This window comes from Enhydra lutris, unplaced genomic scaffold, assembly GCF_002288905.1.
Source record: "Enhydra lutris kenyoni isolate GAN:26980312 unplaced genomic scaffold, ASM228890v2 scaffoldscaffold2, whole genome shotgun sequence".
NCBI lineage: Eukaryota > Metazoa > Chordata > Mammalia > Carnivora > Mustelidae > Enhydra > Enhydra lutris.
The window spans coordinates 32,044,949-32,065,277 of NW_019154086.1; the positions used below are offsets into that span (position 1 = coordinate 32,044,949).

Sequence of the window (20,329 nt, forward strand, 5' to 3'; positions counted from 1 at the left end):
GGTGTGCTCTGGAGAAAGATACTTCTGGCTGGGTTTACTTGTCGACCTTCAGTAAGTTCCTGAACTCCTCTGTGCCTAAGCTTCTCCATCTGTAAACGGAGATAGTTATAGGACTTGCCTCACTGGATTATGTAAGAAGTAATACGTGCAGCGAACTTGAACGGTGAGCGGCTCATTCATAGAAAGCCCTCACTAAGTATTAACTGTTAGCGTTAATACTCTGTTCCAAGTGGGCATTATCGTAGGTGCTTTCCCTTAGCATGTCCGTTATGCCAGAGCTACTGAAACCACAGCTCATGAACCAACACCAGTCTGCAAACTATTCCTTACTAACCTGTGACAAGGTTACTACAGAGATTGAAAATAAGAGTTTAGAACTTTTACAGCAATATGACCTTGGTGCAACATCCAATGCATGATCAGCGGGCTTATACTCTCTCTGTCTTTGTTTTCTTCCTTTTATTTCTCTGGTGATTTATTTTTATTGTATTTCACAAAAAATATTGGTCTGTGACATCTGAAAATTAAATTATCAAACACCTTGTTCTGTGCCACAGGTAGTTTGAGAATCATTGCTTTAGATCTTCAATGCAGCTGAACCCAGGCAAACCTTGGAACTCTCTTCAGTTACTCATATTTTGCTCTCCAAACCTTCCTTTGGGACCTAAAGAAAGAGCTTTAATAAATGAGGGAGAGTGAACACAACACTTCAGCCATGACGGAGATCAACTATTGTGGGAAAAATAGTTCTTAATGGTATTCAGTTTTACCATGAGGCAAAAGGTGGACTTTGTATTAGGATGAAGGCTGTTGGCTAGACTTGGCTATAGGCAAATGCTGAATTCTAGGTAGACAGTGTTTGAATCACAGCATTTTGTGTAGTGTTCTGTCCCCCGCTCAGTCAGTGGTGTGTTTGACTGACTGTATCGCCCCATTTCTAGGTAGCTATTCATTTCAACCAATTAAAAATGGGATAAGAGATCATATTTGTGGTGGAACCTCTGAGAGGGTGTATAAAAAAGGAATACTTAGTCATTTTCCTGTTCTTCCAGTGTAAAAAGCTGGCAAGTGACAGTGTCTCCACTTCTTTCCTCTGCAGGCCCCATGATTCCGTTTTCATGGTGGACGCCCTCACTTTAACCCCGTTACCCACTTACATCCCCAAGACAGTAATGTTAGCCTAGAAAAAGAGGAGCATGTTGTTTTTACAGTTCTTACTCTGATTCAAAGTGTTGTAATGACATTACTACTTCACATCTTTATGTTCCTTTATAGTTGACAAAGTGCTTTTGTAACTTGTGTCACATCCAGATGACAATGTGTTAGGACCCAGCAGCCTTCTGTTAAGGCTGGCCTTTCCACTCTAGTCCTGGGAATCCCGCCTAAAGACTTAGGGCACATCTGAACCTCCCACAAGGGCCAAACTGACAAGGTACATTTACCTTAGAATCGATAAAGACCTCCAGCGGCTTGAGGAAGACAAAGCTATGAGGTGGGAACCACATACAGTTTACCACACACAAACTCCAAGTAATGCATGGGTTAAGTCTCACCTCGCTGCAGAATTAGTGAAACCCTTCTCAGCATTTTCAAGGGGAATGTCTGGATCCTGGTCTCATTCAGATTCTGTTCTTTCACTGTCTGGGCCATTTGCTTCTCAAACTTTAATGCGCCAGTGGGGTATCCGGGGATTGTGTTAAAATGCACATTCTGATTCAGTGGGTCTGGGGTGGCTCTTGAATTTCTGCCTCTCCACAACTTGCAAGGTGATACTGACACTGCTGGCCCTGTGAGCCCACTTTGAGGGCAGGGGCTCTGCACTTTTTGCTCATCCTTTTTCCATATTCCATTCTCTCTCCTGTGGGCTGAACGAAAAGTAAGCAATTGGCTGAGCATCTGTGTTAGAACAGTCACTTCCTCATATCAGGGCTTTCAATTTTTCTTCTAACTGCAAGGAATTCTCTGTCTACAATTGCTCAGAATTTATGCTTACTGTACAGAGTTGTTGTTGTTGTTGTTTTTAACCAACTATTTCTGCACCCCAGTAGCAAGGTTCACTATCCTTTTGTCCGTACTCTTTAAGATGTTGTGGGAGTAAGAGCATTGTATGGTCCCCCCAGCTGTGAGCAAGAGAAGCTCATCTTCCAGGTTTGGTGTCACCTAGACAAGCCGCCTTCTTTTGGTGTCACATGTCCACACAGCCTAGCAGCCACCCAGGGTTTTGCCATTTGACTTTTTCATGCCCATTCTGTGTGCGCTACGCTGTCAAATCCATCATATAATGCTTTCAACAATCTGATGGTACTCTATCATTAACCCCATTTTTATAGGACAAAAATGAGACTTAGATTTATAAAGGGATTTACCACATCAAAAATAAACAGGAGATTGGAGTCACAAACCTTCCCTGTAAGACTATGTTCAGTTCATTTCCCCACAACCATCTCTTTTTGAGAACCCTTTAAAAATATCTTGTGTGAATGAAATAAACCATAATGTTGTTTCATTTGAGGCAAAGTTGTGCCAGTGGAGTACAACTGTTATATGACTGGTCCCCATATAACCGGACATCTACTGGTCTCTGGTCTTACCCATGAAGCAGGTCAGAAGCAGACTAGAGTACCAAGACCCAGACTTATCATTGTCCTTTCCCGTAGTATTGGAGTGTGGCTGTTCCAGCACCGTTTACTTCTTACAGTCCCAAAACAGAAGAGCGCTGTGGAGCTGGGGGATCCTCTGTCATTCTTATGATGACTGATGAGCCAAGAAATTGCTGAAGAGGAAGGAACACAACATCCTAAGAATTTAGGACTCCATTGTGGATTTGATCTATCATGTTCTCCTACTTCTCTTCTAACAAACTGAACTTTGCAGGAGTACATATTCTGGACATGGGATCATAAGCCAAGATCATCAAACTTTAACTAACATTATTTTTCTTTGACCTAAGGAGCCAGGAGGAGAGGCTGCCAGTCTCTGCACCCCTGCCAGCTTCATAGTCTCATCTTTAGGCTTAGTGAGAGCAGTGAGCTAGCTGCCCAAGGGATAATTTGTTTCCAAGGGGAGTCATGCTCACACCAGAGGGAGGTAATTTGGCCTCCCCCTGAGCATCCCTAGAGGTACTTTTAAAAACTTTACTTTGGCAAAAAGACCAGAAACTGTTCAGACTGGAAATCATCTGAGCCTCTTAAATGTGGCGTTTTGAGTTAAAGCCAAGTTAATATTTAGGGGATTATAGAACTCTGACAAAGATTTCTGTAAAATTGCCTCTGGAGTTAAAAGTGACAAATGGAAGAGAAATAACAACCCCTTGCATGAGCCCAACCCACTGGCCCCTACCTCCACCCCCAACAAGTAAACACACTCAGGACCCATGGCTCCATCCACGCTTTTGCATTTGTGAAGCATTTCCTTGCTCTCCAAGGAAAAAAGAGTTTATCTCCAGAAAAGGTTTTGGTCCTGAACAAATTCTCTCCTGTCTTTTTAGACCAAATTTAAAATCTAGGAGAAGTGAAGGAGCATGAATGTTTACTATAAACTCAAACTTCTGTCTACTGTTTCCTGACCTTCCAGCCTATTGGAACCAAAACGTGTCCTAACTCCCTGCCAGCAAAATTCTGTAACAAGACCCAGGTGGTTCGATGACCAATGACAAAAAGTTCTCTTTGGTCCATCTTGTGGCTCTGGCTGCCTTGGTGACTCTTCATGACCACCCCGACCCCTGACTTCTAAGTTAACGAAGCTCCAAATCATGAAAACAAGGAATATTGTGTATAAAAGAAAGTCTTTGTGGCAAGAATTCTACTTCTCAGTAATGCTCATCAACCTCATATATAGTGATCACTTCTCTGGCCCAGATATTTTATTGTCATTTCTTCACTCTTCCTATTTGGCCTTTTGCAAATCCCTCATTTTACTCCTACTCTTGCTCTCTGCTTCTCTACATTTGATATTTACCAAATGATACCACCCCACCCTCTACCCCTTATAAGCCAGGAGAAGTGGCCAGTGCCTCATGGGCATCTAGTAGAACTCAGGAGGTTTGGGGGACCCAGAGGATAGGCTGGCTTAGGAAACCAAGGTGATCTGTGTTCATTTAATCAACAAACACTTCAGGTACCTATGTTTGTCAAGCCTTGTGCCAGATCCAAGGAAACAAAGATGATCAGTACAGGTCCCTGCCCACCAAGCAGCAGGGATTTACCCCAGACAGATTTAACAAATACAAGTACAGGACACCCAGTTGAACTTCAGATAAAGAACAAATAATTTTTTGGTATAATCATTTTAGTATAGTATTATACACTTTTAGTATATCCCACTAGGGGTATACTCACACCAAAAAAATTAGGTTGTTGATCTGAAATTCAAATTTTATTGGGTATCCTGTATTTTACCAGGCAACCCTACCCTAAAAATACCTACCTGACTTGCCCCTCTTGGGGTGAGTAAACGTATAGGGATAACCCATAACCTCTCTCATGCCCAAAGTCCCCTCCAAGGGATGTTACAAGGCAATCTGAGAATGAAAGAAGGCATGCCCCCAACTATAAGAGGTCTGACAGCTGGCTTCATAGCCAACACCTGGTAACTAGAGACAGGGGCAGAGAAAGGGAGCTGACTGTCCTCTCCTAAAGTCTGTTGCCATGGCGCTCTCCAGGGGACATTAATTCCCTCCAGGATATGGAATATTAGTCTGCCTGTGTCCAGACCACTGATGTGTTCTCTACATATTAACATAAGACAGACAAGGCTGATGAAGTTTCCAAAGGAATAATAATAATAATAATAATAATAATATCAGTTAATAATAACAGTCATACTAATAAAATCCAACGTCTTTTGAGCAGTGTGTTATCTGTTAGGAAAACTGCTTCATTCTGTTATTTCATCTTTGCAACAACATTATGAGTTAAATACAGTTGTTTTCCCTATTATATAGATAGGGAAATTGATATAAAAAAGTACACAAAATCAAATGAAGATCTAAGTAAAAAAATATATATATATATATGTGTGTGTATATATATATATACACACACATATATATATATATATATTTTTTAAAGCCAGAAACTGATCCAATAAAATTATCCAGGAACATTTAATATAATCACATGAAATTCAAAGTTTTTTTGGAAGAAAATGCTGTTAACTGTTGTTACAACCCAGAGCTTTATGTAGAAAGAAAAAAAAATTGTGAGTTCGTGAGAAATTCTTCCTCTAGTAAGTCGTATGTTTTTAGATTTTAAAATTTGCATAATGCTCAATATCTAATGTATGCATATTGAGTGTACTTTATACCTTAAAAAATCATTAAGTTTTGGAAATTTCTGAAATAAAGTTCAAAAACTTGAAGTGAGTAATATTCTATTATAAATATATACACATCACTTCTCTATCACTCTTCTATGGATGGATACTTGGGCTGCTTCTATAATATGTTTATTATAAATAATGCTGTAACAAACATAGGGGGGCATGTATCTTTGAATCCATGTTTTCTTACCTTTGGGTAAATACCCAGTAGTAGAATTACTAGATCACATGGCATTTCTGTTTTTAACTTTTTGAGAAACCTCCAAACCCCAAAAAATTTATGTTTTCCATAGTGGCTGTACCAGTTTGCTTTCCTACAACAGTACAAAAGAATTCCTCTTCCTCTACATTTTTACCAACACTTGTTGTTTTGGGGTATTGAATTTAGCCATACTGATAGGTGTTAAGTGATAGCTCATTGTGGTTTTGATTTGCATTTCCCTGATAATGAGAGATGTTGAGCTTCTTTTCATGTGTCTGTTGACCATCTGGATATCTTCTTTGGAGAAATGTCTGTTCGTGTCTTCTGCCCATTTTTTAATTGGATTATTTGTTTGGTGTTGAGTTGTATAAGTTCTTTATATATTTTGGATACTAACCCTTTACTGGATATGTCATTTGCAAATATCTTCTCCCATTCAGCAGGTTGCCTTTTAGCTTTATTGATTGTTTCCTTGACTGTACAGAAGCTTTTTATTTTTATGTAGTCCCAATAGTTTATGTTTGTTTTTGTTTCCCTTGTCTCAGGGGACCCATCTAGAAAAATGTTGCTATGTCAGATGGCAGAGAAAATCCTACCTGTGTTCTCTTCTAGGGCTTCTATGATTCTAGGTCTCATTTTAAGTCTTTAATCTATTTTGAGTTTATTGTGCATGATGTGAGAAATTGGTCCAGTTTCATTCTTTTGCATGTGGCTATCCAGTTTGTTCAAGAGACTTTCCTATTGCATCTTCTTGTCTCCTTTGTCAAAGATTAATGGACCATATAATTGTGGGTTTCCTTTTGGGCTCTATTCTGTTCCTTTGATCTATGTGTCTATTTTTGTGTCAGTACCATACTGTTTTGATTACTATAGATTTGTTGTATATCTTGAAAACTAGGATTGTGATACCTCCAGTTTGGTTTTTTTTCAAGATTACTTCAGTTGCTCCAAGTCTTTTGTGGTTCCATACCACTTTCAGGATTATTTGTTCTAGTTCTGAGAAAAATGCTATTGATATTTGATAGGGATGGCATTAAATCTGTAGCTTGTTTTGGGAAGTATGGATATTTTAACAATATTTATTCTTCCAATCCATAAATATGAGATATCTTTCCATTTATTTTTGTCATCTTCAATTTCCTTCATCAGTGCTTCATAGTTTTCAGAGTACAGGTCTTTCACCTTCTTGATTAAGTTTATTCCTACATATTTTATTGTTTTGGTGCAATTGTAAATAGGATTTTTTTAAAAATTCTATTTCTTCTACTTTGTTATTGTTGTATAGAAATACAACTGATTCCTGTATATTGATTTTGTATCCTTCGACTTTATTGAATTTATTTATCAGTTCTAGTAGGGTTTGTTATAGGGGTATTTTTTTTTTTTTTGGTGGCATTGTTAGACTTTTTAATATATAGTATCATGTCATCCACAAATAGTGAATGCTTTACTTCTTCCTTATCAATTTGGATGTCTTTTATTTCTTTTTCTTGTCTGATTGCTGTGGCTGGAACTTCCAATATTATATTGAATAAAAGTGATGAGAGTTGACTATCCTTGTCTTATTCCTGATGTTAGGGGAAAAGTTCTCAGTGTTTTACCATGGAGTGTGATGTTTGCTGTTTTTTCATATATGACCTTTATTATGTTGAGGTATGTTCCCTCTAAACCTACTTTGTGGGAGGTTTTAATGATGAATAGATGTTATACTTTGTCAAATGTCTTTTCTGCATCTATTTAAATGATCATATAGTTTTTATTCTTTCTCTTGATTATGTGTGTATCACATTGATTTATGAATATCAAACTACTCTTGCATCCCATGAATAAATCCCACTTGATTGTGATGCATGATTTTATTAATGTATTGTTGGATTCAGTTTCCTAGTATTCTGGTGAGGATTTTTGCATTTATATTCATCTGAGATATTGACCTTTTTTTTTTTTTTTTTTTTTGTAGTGTATTTATCTGGTTTTGGTATCAGGATAATGCTAGCCTCATAGAATGAATTTGGAAACTTTCCTTCCTCTTCTGCTTTTTTTTTAAAAAATATTTTGAGAAGAATAAGTATTAACTCTTATTTAAATGTTTGGTAGAATTACCTTTGAAGCTCTCTGCACTCTGGACTCTTATTTGTTGAGAGTTCTTTGATTACTGATTCAATTTCATTACTAATATTTGGTCTCTTCACATTTTCTGTTTCTCTCTGGGTCAGTTTTAGAAGGCTTTATGTTACTAGGAATTTATTCTTTTTTTCCCCCCCCTAGGTTGTCCTATTTGTTGACATAAAGTTTTCATAATATACTCTTATAATCCTTTGTATTTCTGTGCTGTCAGTTGTTATTTCTCCTCTTTATTTCTGAATGTTAGAGTTTGTTTGATCTCTCTCTCTCTCTTTATGACTCTGGTTAAAGGTTTATTTATTTTGTTTTTCTTTTTAAAGAACTGGGGCCTGGTTTGATTGATCTGTTCCACTCCTTTTTGTTTTGTTTTGTTTTAGTTTATATTTCATTTGTTTCTGCTCTAATCTTTATCATTTCCTTCCTTTTACTGGCTTTGGGTTTTTTTGTCCTTCTTTTTCTAGCTCCTTTAGGTGTAAGATCAGGTTGTTCATTTGAGATTTTCCTTGCTTCTTGAGGTAGGTCTTTATTGCTATGGAACCACTTTTCTTGCATCTTAAGGGTTTTGGACTGTTGTGTTTTCATTTTCTTCTGTGTATATATATATATATATATTTTATTTCCTTGTTGAATTCTGGGTTGACCCATTCATTGTTAGGAGCACGTTATTTAACCTCCATGTATTTGTGTTCTTTCCAGATTTTTCTTATTGTTGATTTCTAGTTTCACAGTGTTGTGGTCAGAAAAGATGCGTGGAATGACTTCAGTCCTTTTTAATTTGTTGAGGCTTCTTTTGTGGCCTAATATGTGAATTATTCTGGAGAATGTTCCCTGTGCCCTTGAAAAGAATGTGCATTCTGCTGCTCTAGGATGGAATGTTCTGAATATATCTGTTAGATCCCTCTGATCCAATGTGTCATTCAAAGTCACTGCTTTCTTGTGGATTTTCTTTTGGATGACCTGTTCATTGATGTGCATGGAGTTTTAAAATCACATACATACATACATACATACATACTACAATAATGATTGTATTTTTAAAATATTTTATTTATTTATTTGACACAAACAGAGAGATCACAAGTAGGCAGAGAAGCAGGCAGAGAGAGAGAGGGGAAACAGGCGCCTTGCTGAGCAGAAAGCCTGATGCGGGGCTGGATCCCAGGACACTGAGATCATGATCTGAGCCGAAGGCAGAGGCTTAACCCACTGAGCCACCCAGGCATCCCCAATAATGATTGTATTATTATCAGTGACATATTTATATTTGTTATTAGCTGCTTTTTTGTATTTGGGTGCGCCCACATTGGGTGCATATTTACAGCTGTTATTTACAACTGTTATATCTTCTTCTTGTATTGTTCCCTTTATGATTATATAGTGTGTTTCTTTGTCTCTTGTTACAGTCTTTGTTTTAAAGTCTATTTTATGTAAGTATTGCTACTCCGGCTTTCTTTCAACTTCTATTTGCATGATGACTGATTTTCCATCCCTTCATATTCAATCTGTAGATGTGTCTTTAGGTGTGAAATAAGTCTTGTAGGCAACATTTGGATGGGTCTTGTTGCTTTATCCACTCTATCACTCTATGTCTTTTGATTGGGGTGCTTAGTCCATTTATATTCAAAGTAAATATTGATAGGAATGTATTTGTTACCATTTTGTTGTTTGTTTTTTGGTTGTTTTTGCAGTTTTTCTCTGTTCCTTTCTTCTCTTGCTCTTCTCTCTCATGGCTTGCTGATTTTCTTTAGTAATACACTTGGATTCCTTGCCTTTTTTGTTGTTATTGCATATCTATTACTGGTTTTTGATTTGTGGGTACCATTAGGTCTGTATATAATATCTTATGCATATAATGGTCTATATTAAATTGATGACCCTGTAAATCTGAACCAGTTTTTACTTCTTTATCCCCACATTTTAGGTATACAGTGACAAATTTTATATCCTTTTATTTTGCTTTGACTGATTTTTATAGATAAGATGAATTTTACTGCTTTTGTGCTTCCTACTTTTCTTACACCTACTTATGTCTTTTCTTTCCACTCAAAGAGTCCCCTTTAACATTTCTTGTCAGACTGATTTAGTGGTCATGAATTCCTTTTACTTTTGTAAAAACTCTTTACCTCCCCCCCCCCTTTTTTTTTCCAGCAGTTTTTTTTTTCTTTTTTCTTTAAATTAACATATAATGTATTATTTGCCCCAGGGGTATAAGTCTGTGAATCATCAGGCTTGCACATTTCATAGCACTCACCATAGCACATACCCTCCCCACTGTCCATAACCCAGCCACCCTATCTCTACCCCCCACCTCCCAGCAACCCTGTTTGTGTCATGAGTTTATATCTCCTTCTTCTATTCTGAACAATAGCTTTGGTGGATAGAGTATTCTTAGTTAGAGGGTTTTTTCTTTCAACACTTTAAATATATTATGCCACTCTCTTCTAGTCTTCCAAGTTTCTGCTGAAAAATCAGCTGATAACCTTATAGAGACTCCCTCGTATGTAACGTTTTCTTTCCCCTTGCTGTTTTGAAAATTCTCTCTTTATCACTACTTTTTGCCACTTAAGTTACTAAGTGTCTTTGTGTGGAACTCCTTGGGTTGATTTTGTTGGGAGTTCTCTGTGCCTATTTGTTCCAGATTTCTGTTTCCTTCCCCAGACTGGGAAAATTTCAGCTATTATTTCCTCAAATAAAATTTCTCCCCCCTTTTCTCTCTTTTCTCCTTCTGGTATCCCTATATTTAAATGTAATTATGCTTGATGGTGTTGCAGAGTTCTTTAAGTCTTCTTCTTCTTCTTCTTCTTCTTATTATTATTATTATTATTATTTCTTCTCTCTCCTCTTCAGCTTGATTGCTTTCTATTACTCTGTATTCTGGGTTGCTGATCTGTTCTTCTGCTTCTTCTAGTCTACTATTTATTCTCTGTAGTGTATTTTTACTTTCAGTTATTGAGTTCTTCATCTCTGATTAGATCTTTCTTATGTTTTCTATCTCTTTGTTAAGGGTTTCACTGAGGTCATCTATTCTTTTCTTTCTTTATGAGCATTACTTTCAGCTCTCCAACAGGCATATTACTCACCTCTATTTCATTTAGCTCTCTTCCTGTGACTTTGTCCTGGTCTTCATTGGGAACATATTCCCCTGTCTCCTCCTTTTGTCTAACTCTTTGTGCTCCTTTTTTAAATTTTTTTTTTCAAGATTTCTTTATTTGATGGGGCAAGGGGCAGAGTGAGAGAATCTTTCAAGCAGACTCCAGCTGAGCATGGACCCCCAACATAGGGCTTAATCCCATGACCCTGTGAGATCTTGACCTAAGCCAAAACCAAGAGTTGGACACTTAACTGACTGAGCCACTCAGGTGCTCCTGTTTGTGCTCTTTCTATGTGTTAGGAAAGTCATCTGCATTTCCTGATCTTGAAAGTAGTGGCCTTATGAAGAAGAGGTCCTGTAGTGCCCTGCAGTGCAATGTGACTTCTTCACCAGAATGTTACTTCATGGGTGTCTCCTATGTGTGTTGAATGTGCCCCACTGCTTTGGCTAAGCCACTTTTGCTTTCAGCCCCATCTCTATTTGCCTATTGTGGACAGTGTTTGGTACCTGTGTTGTTATTGGGTTAGTTTGGGTCTGCCTTGTTCTTGAGATGAGTCAGACCAGGAATTTGCCAGAGATGCGGTAGAACTGATTAACAATGTGCTTTCCTATGTTGTCCCTTGAAAAGGTTTATTGGTAGTTAGTGCCTGCATTCAGACCAGATGCCTGCCCCCAACCCATTGGGGGTGGTTTTGCAGGAGAATGTGGGGGTGGAACTTACAGTGTTAACATGCTTCATGCAGGAGTGTTGTGGGAATGGACCTTGAATTGCTTTAGAAAACTGCAGCAGGACTAAAGGGGTCATGTCTACAGGAGAACACAGGGGTGGGACATGCTGCCAGCAAATTAGGTGAGCGTGGTTGTGCTGCGCTGGTTCCCACATGTGTTCATGTGTGTAAGCTGGGGAGCCCGAGAGGGAAATTGTGTTTGTCAGTTCCTTTGTCCCTGGAGAAGTCTCTTAAAGATGTCCGCTCCTCCAGCACATTCTCTGAAATTAGTAAATAAATCTTCCCAGGTACCCCCAAATGTTTTTCGAATTGCCACTTCTAGGCTGTATCTCTACAGAGCTGTTTGTTGTGCTGTCTCTCTCTTTTTTTTTTTTTAAGATTTTATTTATTTATTTGACAGAGATCACAAATAAGCAGAGAGGCAGGCAGAGAGATAGGAGGAAGCAGGCTCCCTGCCGAGCAGAGAGCCCAATTCGGGGCTTGATCCAGGCCCCTGGGATCATGACCTGAGCCGAAGGCAGAGGCTTTAACCCACTGAGCCACCCAGGCACCCCTGTTGTGCTGTCTCTTTAAGGGCAGGGAATTGGTTTCCTCTTGCCCTCTGGCTCTCCCAGAGTGTAGCCTGCTGATTTTAAACCCCTATCATAAGAACTCACAGAATTAGGCCCCTGTGGTTTCCAAAACCAAATGTTATGGGGATTCATCTTACTTGTGTGGGTTTCCCAGCTCGGGGTGCTTGTTGTGAGGGTCTGTTCCTCCTCTTCATGCCCATGGTTTCCCTTCCTCCTTGGACAGTCCCATGGGTCCATTTAGCCTCCACCATGTCTCTACCCTTCCTACCCTCTTTAGTGTGGACTTTTCTCTACATTTAGCTGTCAAGATTCTGTTCTGCCAATCTTAAGGTCATTTTTGGGGTTATTTACATTGATGTGGGTGTTATCTAGCTGTATCCTTGGGACAGGTGAGCTTAGGATCTTCCTACTCCATCATCTTCCCCAGAAGTCCCATTGGATCTTTTAAAAATAACCTTAATAATCATCATGGTTTGTAAAATAACACCCAGTGATAGTACTATCTTTGTTTCATTTATAACAGGAGTAAAAGTTCAACTTTTAGAATCATCTGGCTGGAAGATGTCAAAAGCTCCCATCTGTTGTGGGCAGCCAGTATCATATATATCATAAAGGAAAACATGCTCATGATTAGCCTTTATTCCCATGTACTGATTCTTAAAATCTACTCATGTATATTTCAATGAAGCATGATATAGATAATAAATTTTGCATTACGTATGTAAAACTATAGGAAGCCTATAAAAATTATATAAATATGTATTTAAGTTTTCTCAGCAATATTTTATTAGACAATAAACAATATCCTGGTTACTTAAGTGATGATCTACTTGCTTTCCCAGTGGCACCAATTACATCTGTTCCTGGGCTGGACTAATGGGAATTTTAAAAACTGAAGGCCCCAAAACTATGAACCCTCCCATAAAACCAGTACTCCTCTCTGGGCCAGCCAGGAAAGCTGCCAACCAACATTTTCCAGTGCCCACCACACACATGGCCCCAGAATGGGTGAAGTGTATTTGGAAAAAACTGTTACCAGCACTTTCATGTTGATTTTCCCTAAAAAAGCAGTGCCATTAGAAAAACCAGAATTGTATTTTCTCACTCTCACCTATGTACTATGCCAGGTTTACCTTGGTCCTTAGGGGGAAATAGCCATATATTTGAAAAAGCCAGGATTGTTTTGTATGTTTGAGGCCATTTTCATTAACCTCTAGGAAAAAATAGTAAAGCGGGCCATCCAGGTAAATACACACAGACAAACCAACAGAATTATTAAGCCACCTTGATGAATGGATTTCTAGGGATTATTAACCCTTATATTTAAAAAGAAAGAATAATAATCTCATATTATATTGATAGTGATTGTTTAATAAAAAATTGGAATGCCTGGGTAGCTCAGTCAGTTAAGCATCTGCCTTTAGCTCAGGTCATGATCCTAGGGTCCTGGGATTGAGGCCCAATAGAAAGGTTTTTCTTATTTCATAATATAAAAGAATCACACTGATTGCCATAAAATTAACAACACCATGAGTTTATACAGTCCATTTGAAATGTTCTATCAATTTCATCACAAACAAATCACCCCTTAAAATTTTTCTAAAAATTATCTGGCATTAATTTCATGTGAAAGCCATGCTTTTGTAGAACTGGATAAAAATAGGGTAGATAACCATACAAACTGCTTTTTATTCTCTGAATTCTTAAAAAACTCCTTCTAACTTGAAGTTGGCACACACACACCAATGTTTATACACTTCTAGCAGAAGTAGCTATAGAAACAATTTCAAAGACCTATGTCCATTATTCACCTGAATATGGTGTTTCAACTATACTCAAATAAAAAAAAATTTTTTTTTAAAGAGAAGGAAGTTTAGCACACAGATCAATTCGCTATTGGCTGCAACAAAGAGCCCTAGAGTGTGAGTATCAGTGCAGGCAAGATTGAGCAAAGGGTTCAGATCATACCTAGAGTGATCTGTAATGTTACGGCTAATCAGAAGCTGAAGAGGATCTGTGTGGTTGCATAAAAAAAGTCTCCCACCTACACCACTCCCACTAGCAGGCCACACATCTGTCAGTTCATGATGGTTGTATAATGCAAGGACTTGCAAATGGCCCCATAATGGTGGTAGGCCATCACAATAAGTAGGATGACCTCAGCAGCTCCAAAGAAATGTTCCCCAAAGATTTAAATCATACACCCATTGATTGAATGGTCTTTTATAGAATAAATCTATAATCGGTTCAGGCGTATTTATAGAGGAATAGCAGGCATCCATAAAGAAGAGATGGGCTAGAAAAAGGTACATGAGAGACCCCAGTGATGGGCTGGCAGAGATGGTGACTATTATGAGCACATTTCCTACCACAGAAACAATGTATATGACAGAAACTGGAACAAATATAATTTTCTTTAAAAAAAAAAATGGGGACAACAAGGTCAGTGTGTAGAGCATGTGGCTTTTTATCTTGGGGTTATGAGTTCAAGCCCCATGTTGGGTGTAGAGATTAATTAAAAAAATCTTAAAAAAAAAAATCCTATGTCCATTGTAGTTACTCAATAAACATTTGCTAAATGACTAATCAAAAATTCCTCTGGTAAATTTTTCCATTTTGAATAAGAAGTAGTTAAATAGAGAGTAATACTGTCTTGAGGGTATATGTGACCATCATTTAATGCAATGGTTTTTATTCCTTTAGGAAAAAACCAAGCACTGAGGTTGAAATCCCTGAGAAGCTGGAAAAAATCAAACTCACTTTGGCTGAAAATGAAGACCATGAAAAGCTGCAAGTTAAAATACAGGCTTTTGAAGACAAAATAAATGCTGAGAACAATACTCCCAGCTCTATCAGAAGATACAGTTTGGGCCAATTTTCTAAGGAAGAAAGAAAGGACATTAGATTTAACAGGTATAAGCTTTGCTTGGCTGGTTTTTTAAAGTATGCACTTCATGTTTGCTAGAAATTATGTTATCACACTGTTATGGGGTGGTTTTTAAATATCTCTCACCTATAGCACCCGAAGTCCCATCTTTTCATGAATGAAATGGTGTTCACCATGCTTCCATTATCCAAAGAAGCTTACTTTATTTTTTATTATTATTAAAAGGAGAATACAGATGGAAAACAAATCTATGGCTTATTTTTAAAAAATACTTTAAATATAGATGTGCTATATATATCTTTTAAAGATTTTATTTATTTATTTATTTATCAGAGAACAAGAGAGAGCACAAACAGGCAGAGAAGCAGGCAAAGGGAAAAGGAGAAGCAGGCTTAACACTGAGCAGGGAGTATGATGTGGGGATCGATCCCAACACCCTGGGATCATGACCTGAACCGACGACAGACACTTAAGCGACTGAGCCACCCAGGCACCCCTATAGATGTGCTATTTTGAGAATGACTGTCAAAAGCCTCTCTTGTTTTCTGATGAAAAAGCAGAAGCAAAAGTAGGGGGAAAAGAATATAAGTATGTAAGTCTACTATTTTCCAGTTAGTTTTGCCATGAAATAGACTTTTTAAATGTCTGTTTTTGGAGGTGGCCTGTATCTTCAAGGATTTGGCTTACTATGTAACTTGTTGCTGATCTATGTTTTTATCAAATCTGTTAATAGCATCAATTCTGTTTCACACTCTAGAGGAAGTCATTTTTCCCAACTGTTATTATCCTTTCTTTTCTTCTCAGTGAGTTCTAGCTCAGCTTCTTTACCTGTTTTGGCTTTTTGTTTGTATTGCAGGTCAAAGAGTTTGGCTTTGCACACTGCACTAATGAAGAACGAGAGTTCAGATGATGAGGAAGTTGTAGAGAGAGAAAATAAGCCAACCAGCTTCTTTCTTTCAGAAACAGACCCACTTCGCCAAGGAAATGATAAGTTGCCCTTTAAGGCAAACTCTGACAGATCACAGCTGGAAAATTCTTCAGTTTCACACCCAAGTATTATGCATACAGAATCAGAGAATTTGCCAGAAACAGTTAAAGAAAACTGTCAGGGAGAAACTCCAGAAACAATTGCAAGTCCTGTAGAATACCAAGATAAGCTCTACTTGCACTTAAAGGAAAACTTCAGTAAAGTAAAAGCATATGCTGTGGAAATCGGAAAGAAGATTCCAGTCCCCGATCAGTGTACCATTGAAGGTATGTGCTCTGAACACCCTAAATGTGAGAAATTTCAGACACCCATTGGGGAGGGGAGAAAGTCTTAAATCATAAAAATTACCATACCCTGGGTTTTTTTTGCAAAACAGATAGTTTGAAAACACCCTCACAATATTTTAATTGCTTTCCCCCCCAATAAGGTCAATCATCTTTTTTATTTCTATTTGAATCTATTAGGTGCACTTAAGTTCACCGACTCCAATTTTTTTCAAACCTCAAAATATATTGTTTCTGGTTCTCTGTCCCTAGTGTTTAGGAAACTCCTGGAAGGGTCCGTGTTCACTAAAATAGGCTCTGGGGTAGGGGTCCAGTCAGAGACATCTTCCCAACCACGTAAGCATGCAAGGAAGCCAGACACAGCAAGGAACTCCAAGAGCTTTTTCTCCCAATCATTCAGCAGCATGTATGAAGCAGCTACTGTGTGCCAGGTACTGTGCTAAAAATTCAGCTTTGTGTGGGATTTGGCTGTGACCCAAAGAGACACAATCCCTGGCCTCTTGGAGAAAAATCATAGTCAGGAGATGATATCTGTCAGGAACCAGCGAGAGTGTGAGCTAGTCAGAAAACAGAGAACAAAGAAAAAGATGTCAGGAAACGGGACTTCCCTCGGGTGCACAATTTAAGGAGGTGCCAAAAAACCTCAGTAACATTTTAAGCAAAGACAGGATCAGTATGTCTTGCCAAGCCATACTGGAGCAGAGGCAAAAGGATCAAGAGGTAATATTGATCATGTTTCCATTTATAATTTTGATCTCTTGTTTCATCATGAACTTTTTGCATTCATTTTCATTTTTTTAAAAATATTATTTGTTTTGACTACTAAATTTTCTCATACTTCTTAAGTTTTTGTGCCCTGTTCCTGGAAGAGATGATAGGTTTGAGGCACAGATACTAAAATGGAAGAGTGCCCAGGGCAAGCTCATCTTTCTGGTAGTGGGTTGAACAGATTTGGATGTTTTGAAGACACTGTCAGCTAATTAGAGTTTTCTCACAGTCTTTCTCAGTTAGCAGCCATGTTATTCCCTTGAGATTTAGATGAAGGTCCTAGCCTTCTTGTTGGACCTGACAGCTTTTCACAGGCTACCCCCACATAGGAAAAGCTAGACAGTGTGTCTCCTAGAAAGAAACACCGTGGAAGGATAGTGAATCCAATTCACATTCACCCACGCACTGTCATCCCCTTTGGGGATGGTACTAGGAGGGTTCTATTTTCCATACACTACTTACTATCCCTTCTCCCACTCCAAATCAGAGGAAAGAATGTATTCTCATGCTAACAAAGGGAAAGGAGGATTCAAGCATTTGGTAATGACAAATATTTTCTGCATATCTGCAGAATCTGACATTTTCAGAGGTGTTTACATTGATTTATTGCTTACGATTCTTACAATTCTTTTTTTAATGGTGACAATAAAGGTGAGATTGCTCATATTCAATATTAGTGTTGGATAGTTAAGTATAGGAAGACTTAGGAATAACTAAAATCAATAAAACTCAACACAAACTCTTTACAATTTTGCATTTCACTAATACTCTATGTATTTAAAGCACAGGTTGGAGAATATAATGTAAAAGAGGTTAAGTGAATTGCCCAGCTAAAGAGAGGAAGTCTGTAGCAAATGTAAAGTTAGACATATTTCCATCTGCTAGAATGGTTTTGTTTTTTAAGTTTAGCTTAAAGCATTGAAGCTGTGCTGTGTGGTGAGTTTTAATCTTGTGAAAATGTCTGAAAGCCCTGCAGTTACTTCAAGCATCTAGTTGTCAAAAATACATGCTATTTCTTATTGCCTTGAATTATTTGGGGGATTTGAGAGTGACTTGGATTTTTATTCCAAAATATTAACTGAATCCATCATCTTTACTAAAAACAAACGAAAATCAACAGGTATTTTCTTTTGATGTTCCCTACTGGGAATGGCCTATATATATATATATATATTTTTTTTTTTTTTTTTTTGAGTATACATTTTTTTTAAGTTGACATTTTGGAATTTGTTCACATTTTTGTAATTTCCTGGAAGTTCCTGGAAAATTCCTTGCACAGAGATATGTGTGAGGGATTAAAGATTTATATGACTCACTATAAATACATCCTCCGAGAAAGGACTCATGCTGACTGCAGGGAACGTATTGTTATTATTCCCAAGATTACGTAAACCATTCAGGAGAATGCCAGCAGTCATCTGGCTGACACAGTTTTGCTTGCTGTCATAAGCTCTCAGCTCAACAATATCACATTTCTATCCTTAAAAATTTATTGAAGAAAGATTTAGGCTTAGAAACTGTGTTATGTGTTGTTGGTGTAAAAAAGGCACATTTGGCCTTTCTTGCTGAATTATGCAAAGTAATCAAGAAACAAAGGGAAAAAACATAAAAACCACTTCCACAACATTTAGAGTTAAAAAGACAAATAGCCATCAGGAAACAACAACAACAATGTAGTAAGAATAATTTTAGACTGATGTCATAATGTCTATACCATAAGAAAAATGATAAAAAACACTTTAAAGAAGTTCTTTTGGTATCGTTTTGAATCGTATGAAAAAAAACCGATACTGACATCTGACTCCCTTACTTTGGCCTATAAAAATATCACTCTCGTAGGGTTCAACCTAATACTATAGTAATAAACTGTGTTGAAAGAACAGGAACCTCACTAGTCAGAGTCCGGCAGAATTCAGTATGAGGTGAATCAAGGTCACAAATGCCATTCTTATCCTCAGTCAACCATCCTGGTATTGCATGCTGTTAAGGGGGCAGGCAATGGAGTATAAATACAGCAGCACAAATCTATCATCGTGTCTGGAAAAATTGTCAAACCCCCAGTCTTCCTGAAGTTAGGTCAGCAGTGTCATTTCGGCTATGAAAGCGCCTGTTATTCCCAAGTCAGTAATTCTCTCCTGGGCCCTCTAGGCCTCTGATGTGGGTGCAGGTTAGCCAACCCTGGAAAGTCAGGTATTCATAGTTAGAGTAATTGTCTGACATCACTGCCTGATTATATTTACATGCAAGACTGAAGGAATTTAGTTCATCAGCTAAAGGGCATTTTAAATATCCGAATCACTAGAATTCCTTTATGTGAACAAAAATGATTTGAGGCTAAAAAAAAAAAAATCCAAAAACACATGATATTGAAATAAATCCTTGAAAATCAGGCCCATCACCGGTGTTCTATAAAGGATGATATAAAAGCTTACAAGAACCCATCAATGCGGCTTTGGTACGCTTTGAAGTATTCCCTGATTGGGTGAAAATACATCCCATCTGTAGAGCATATCGGCAAGTCTGACTTGCAGAAAGCTAATTTTAAAGCTAGTAATGTCGTCCTTTCTCTAATAGACTGACAGGAGGTGATTTTTCAACTTGAACAGATATGAGAATATACAAAAATAAAAGTTCATTATAAATATCAAGAAGCAGGTGCTGTTTCATAATTAATCACAAATAAATTTTTTTAAAGATTTTATTTATTTATTTGACAGAGAGAGAGATCACAAGTAGGCAGAGAGGCAGGCAGAGAGAGGAGGAAGCAGGCTCACAGCTGAGCAGAGAGCCTGATGCGGGGCTCGATCCCAGGACCCTGAGATCATGACCTGAGCTGAAGGCAGAGGCTTAACCCACTGAGCCACCCAGGTGCCCCCACAAATAAATTTTTTAATTGAAATTTTGCATGTAGTCAAGTCCAACCGCATGCTGGTACGACCAAGGAGGCAAAGGCAACCCAGTCCTTACCTCTCTCTCCTTGGTTGGTCTAATCTGGAGGGTGATGTAACATTCATTCATGGAGTGGTTCTGGAGGAAGGGTCTTTCTTTTTTAAAATAGAGTGGTTTAGTCACGGGATTAGGATCATTTATCCTTGAGATTTTTTTTTACTTTTTTTTCTATTTTAATTCCAATATAGTTAACATACAGCGTTATATTAGTTTCAGGTATGCAACATAATGATTCAGCACTTACATATATCACCCCGTACTCATCACAATTATACTCCAAAATCCCCATCACCTATTTCACCCATCCCCCCACCCACCTCCCTGGTAACCATCAGTCTGTTCTCCATAGTTAAGAGTCTGTTTCTTGGTTTCTTTCTCTCTCTCTCTCTCTCGTTCCTTTGCACGTGTGTTTTGTTT

General features: G+C 38.0%; 1 protein-coding gene across 2 annotated transcripts in view; it reads left to right on the forward strand.

Moving 5' to 3' along the window:
* Positions 1-20,329, forward strand: part of LOC111150388 (ventricular zone expressed PH domain containing 1) — a 233,042-nt gene that overhangs the window by 114,259 nt on the left and 98,454 nt on the right. For both annotated transcript variants that reach the window (XM_022507816.1, XM_022507820.1), the window contains exons 7-8: positions 14,740-14,949; positions 15,780-16,177. In XM_022507816.1, coding sequence (XP_022363524.1) covers positions 14,740-14,949; positions 15,780-16,177 — 608 coding nt within the window. The remainder of the gene's footprint in view (positions 1-14,739; positions 14,950-15,779; positions 16,178-20,329) is intronic.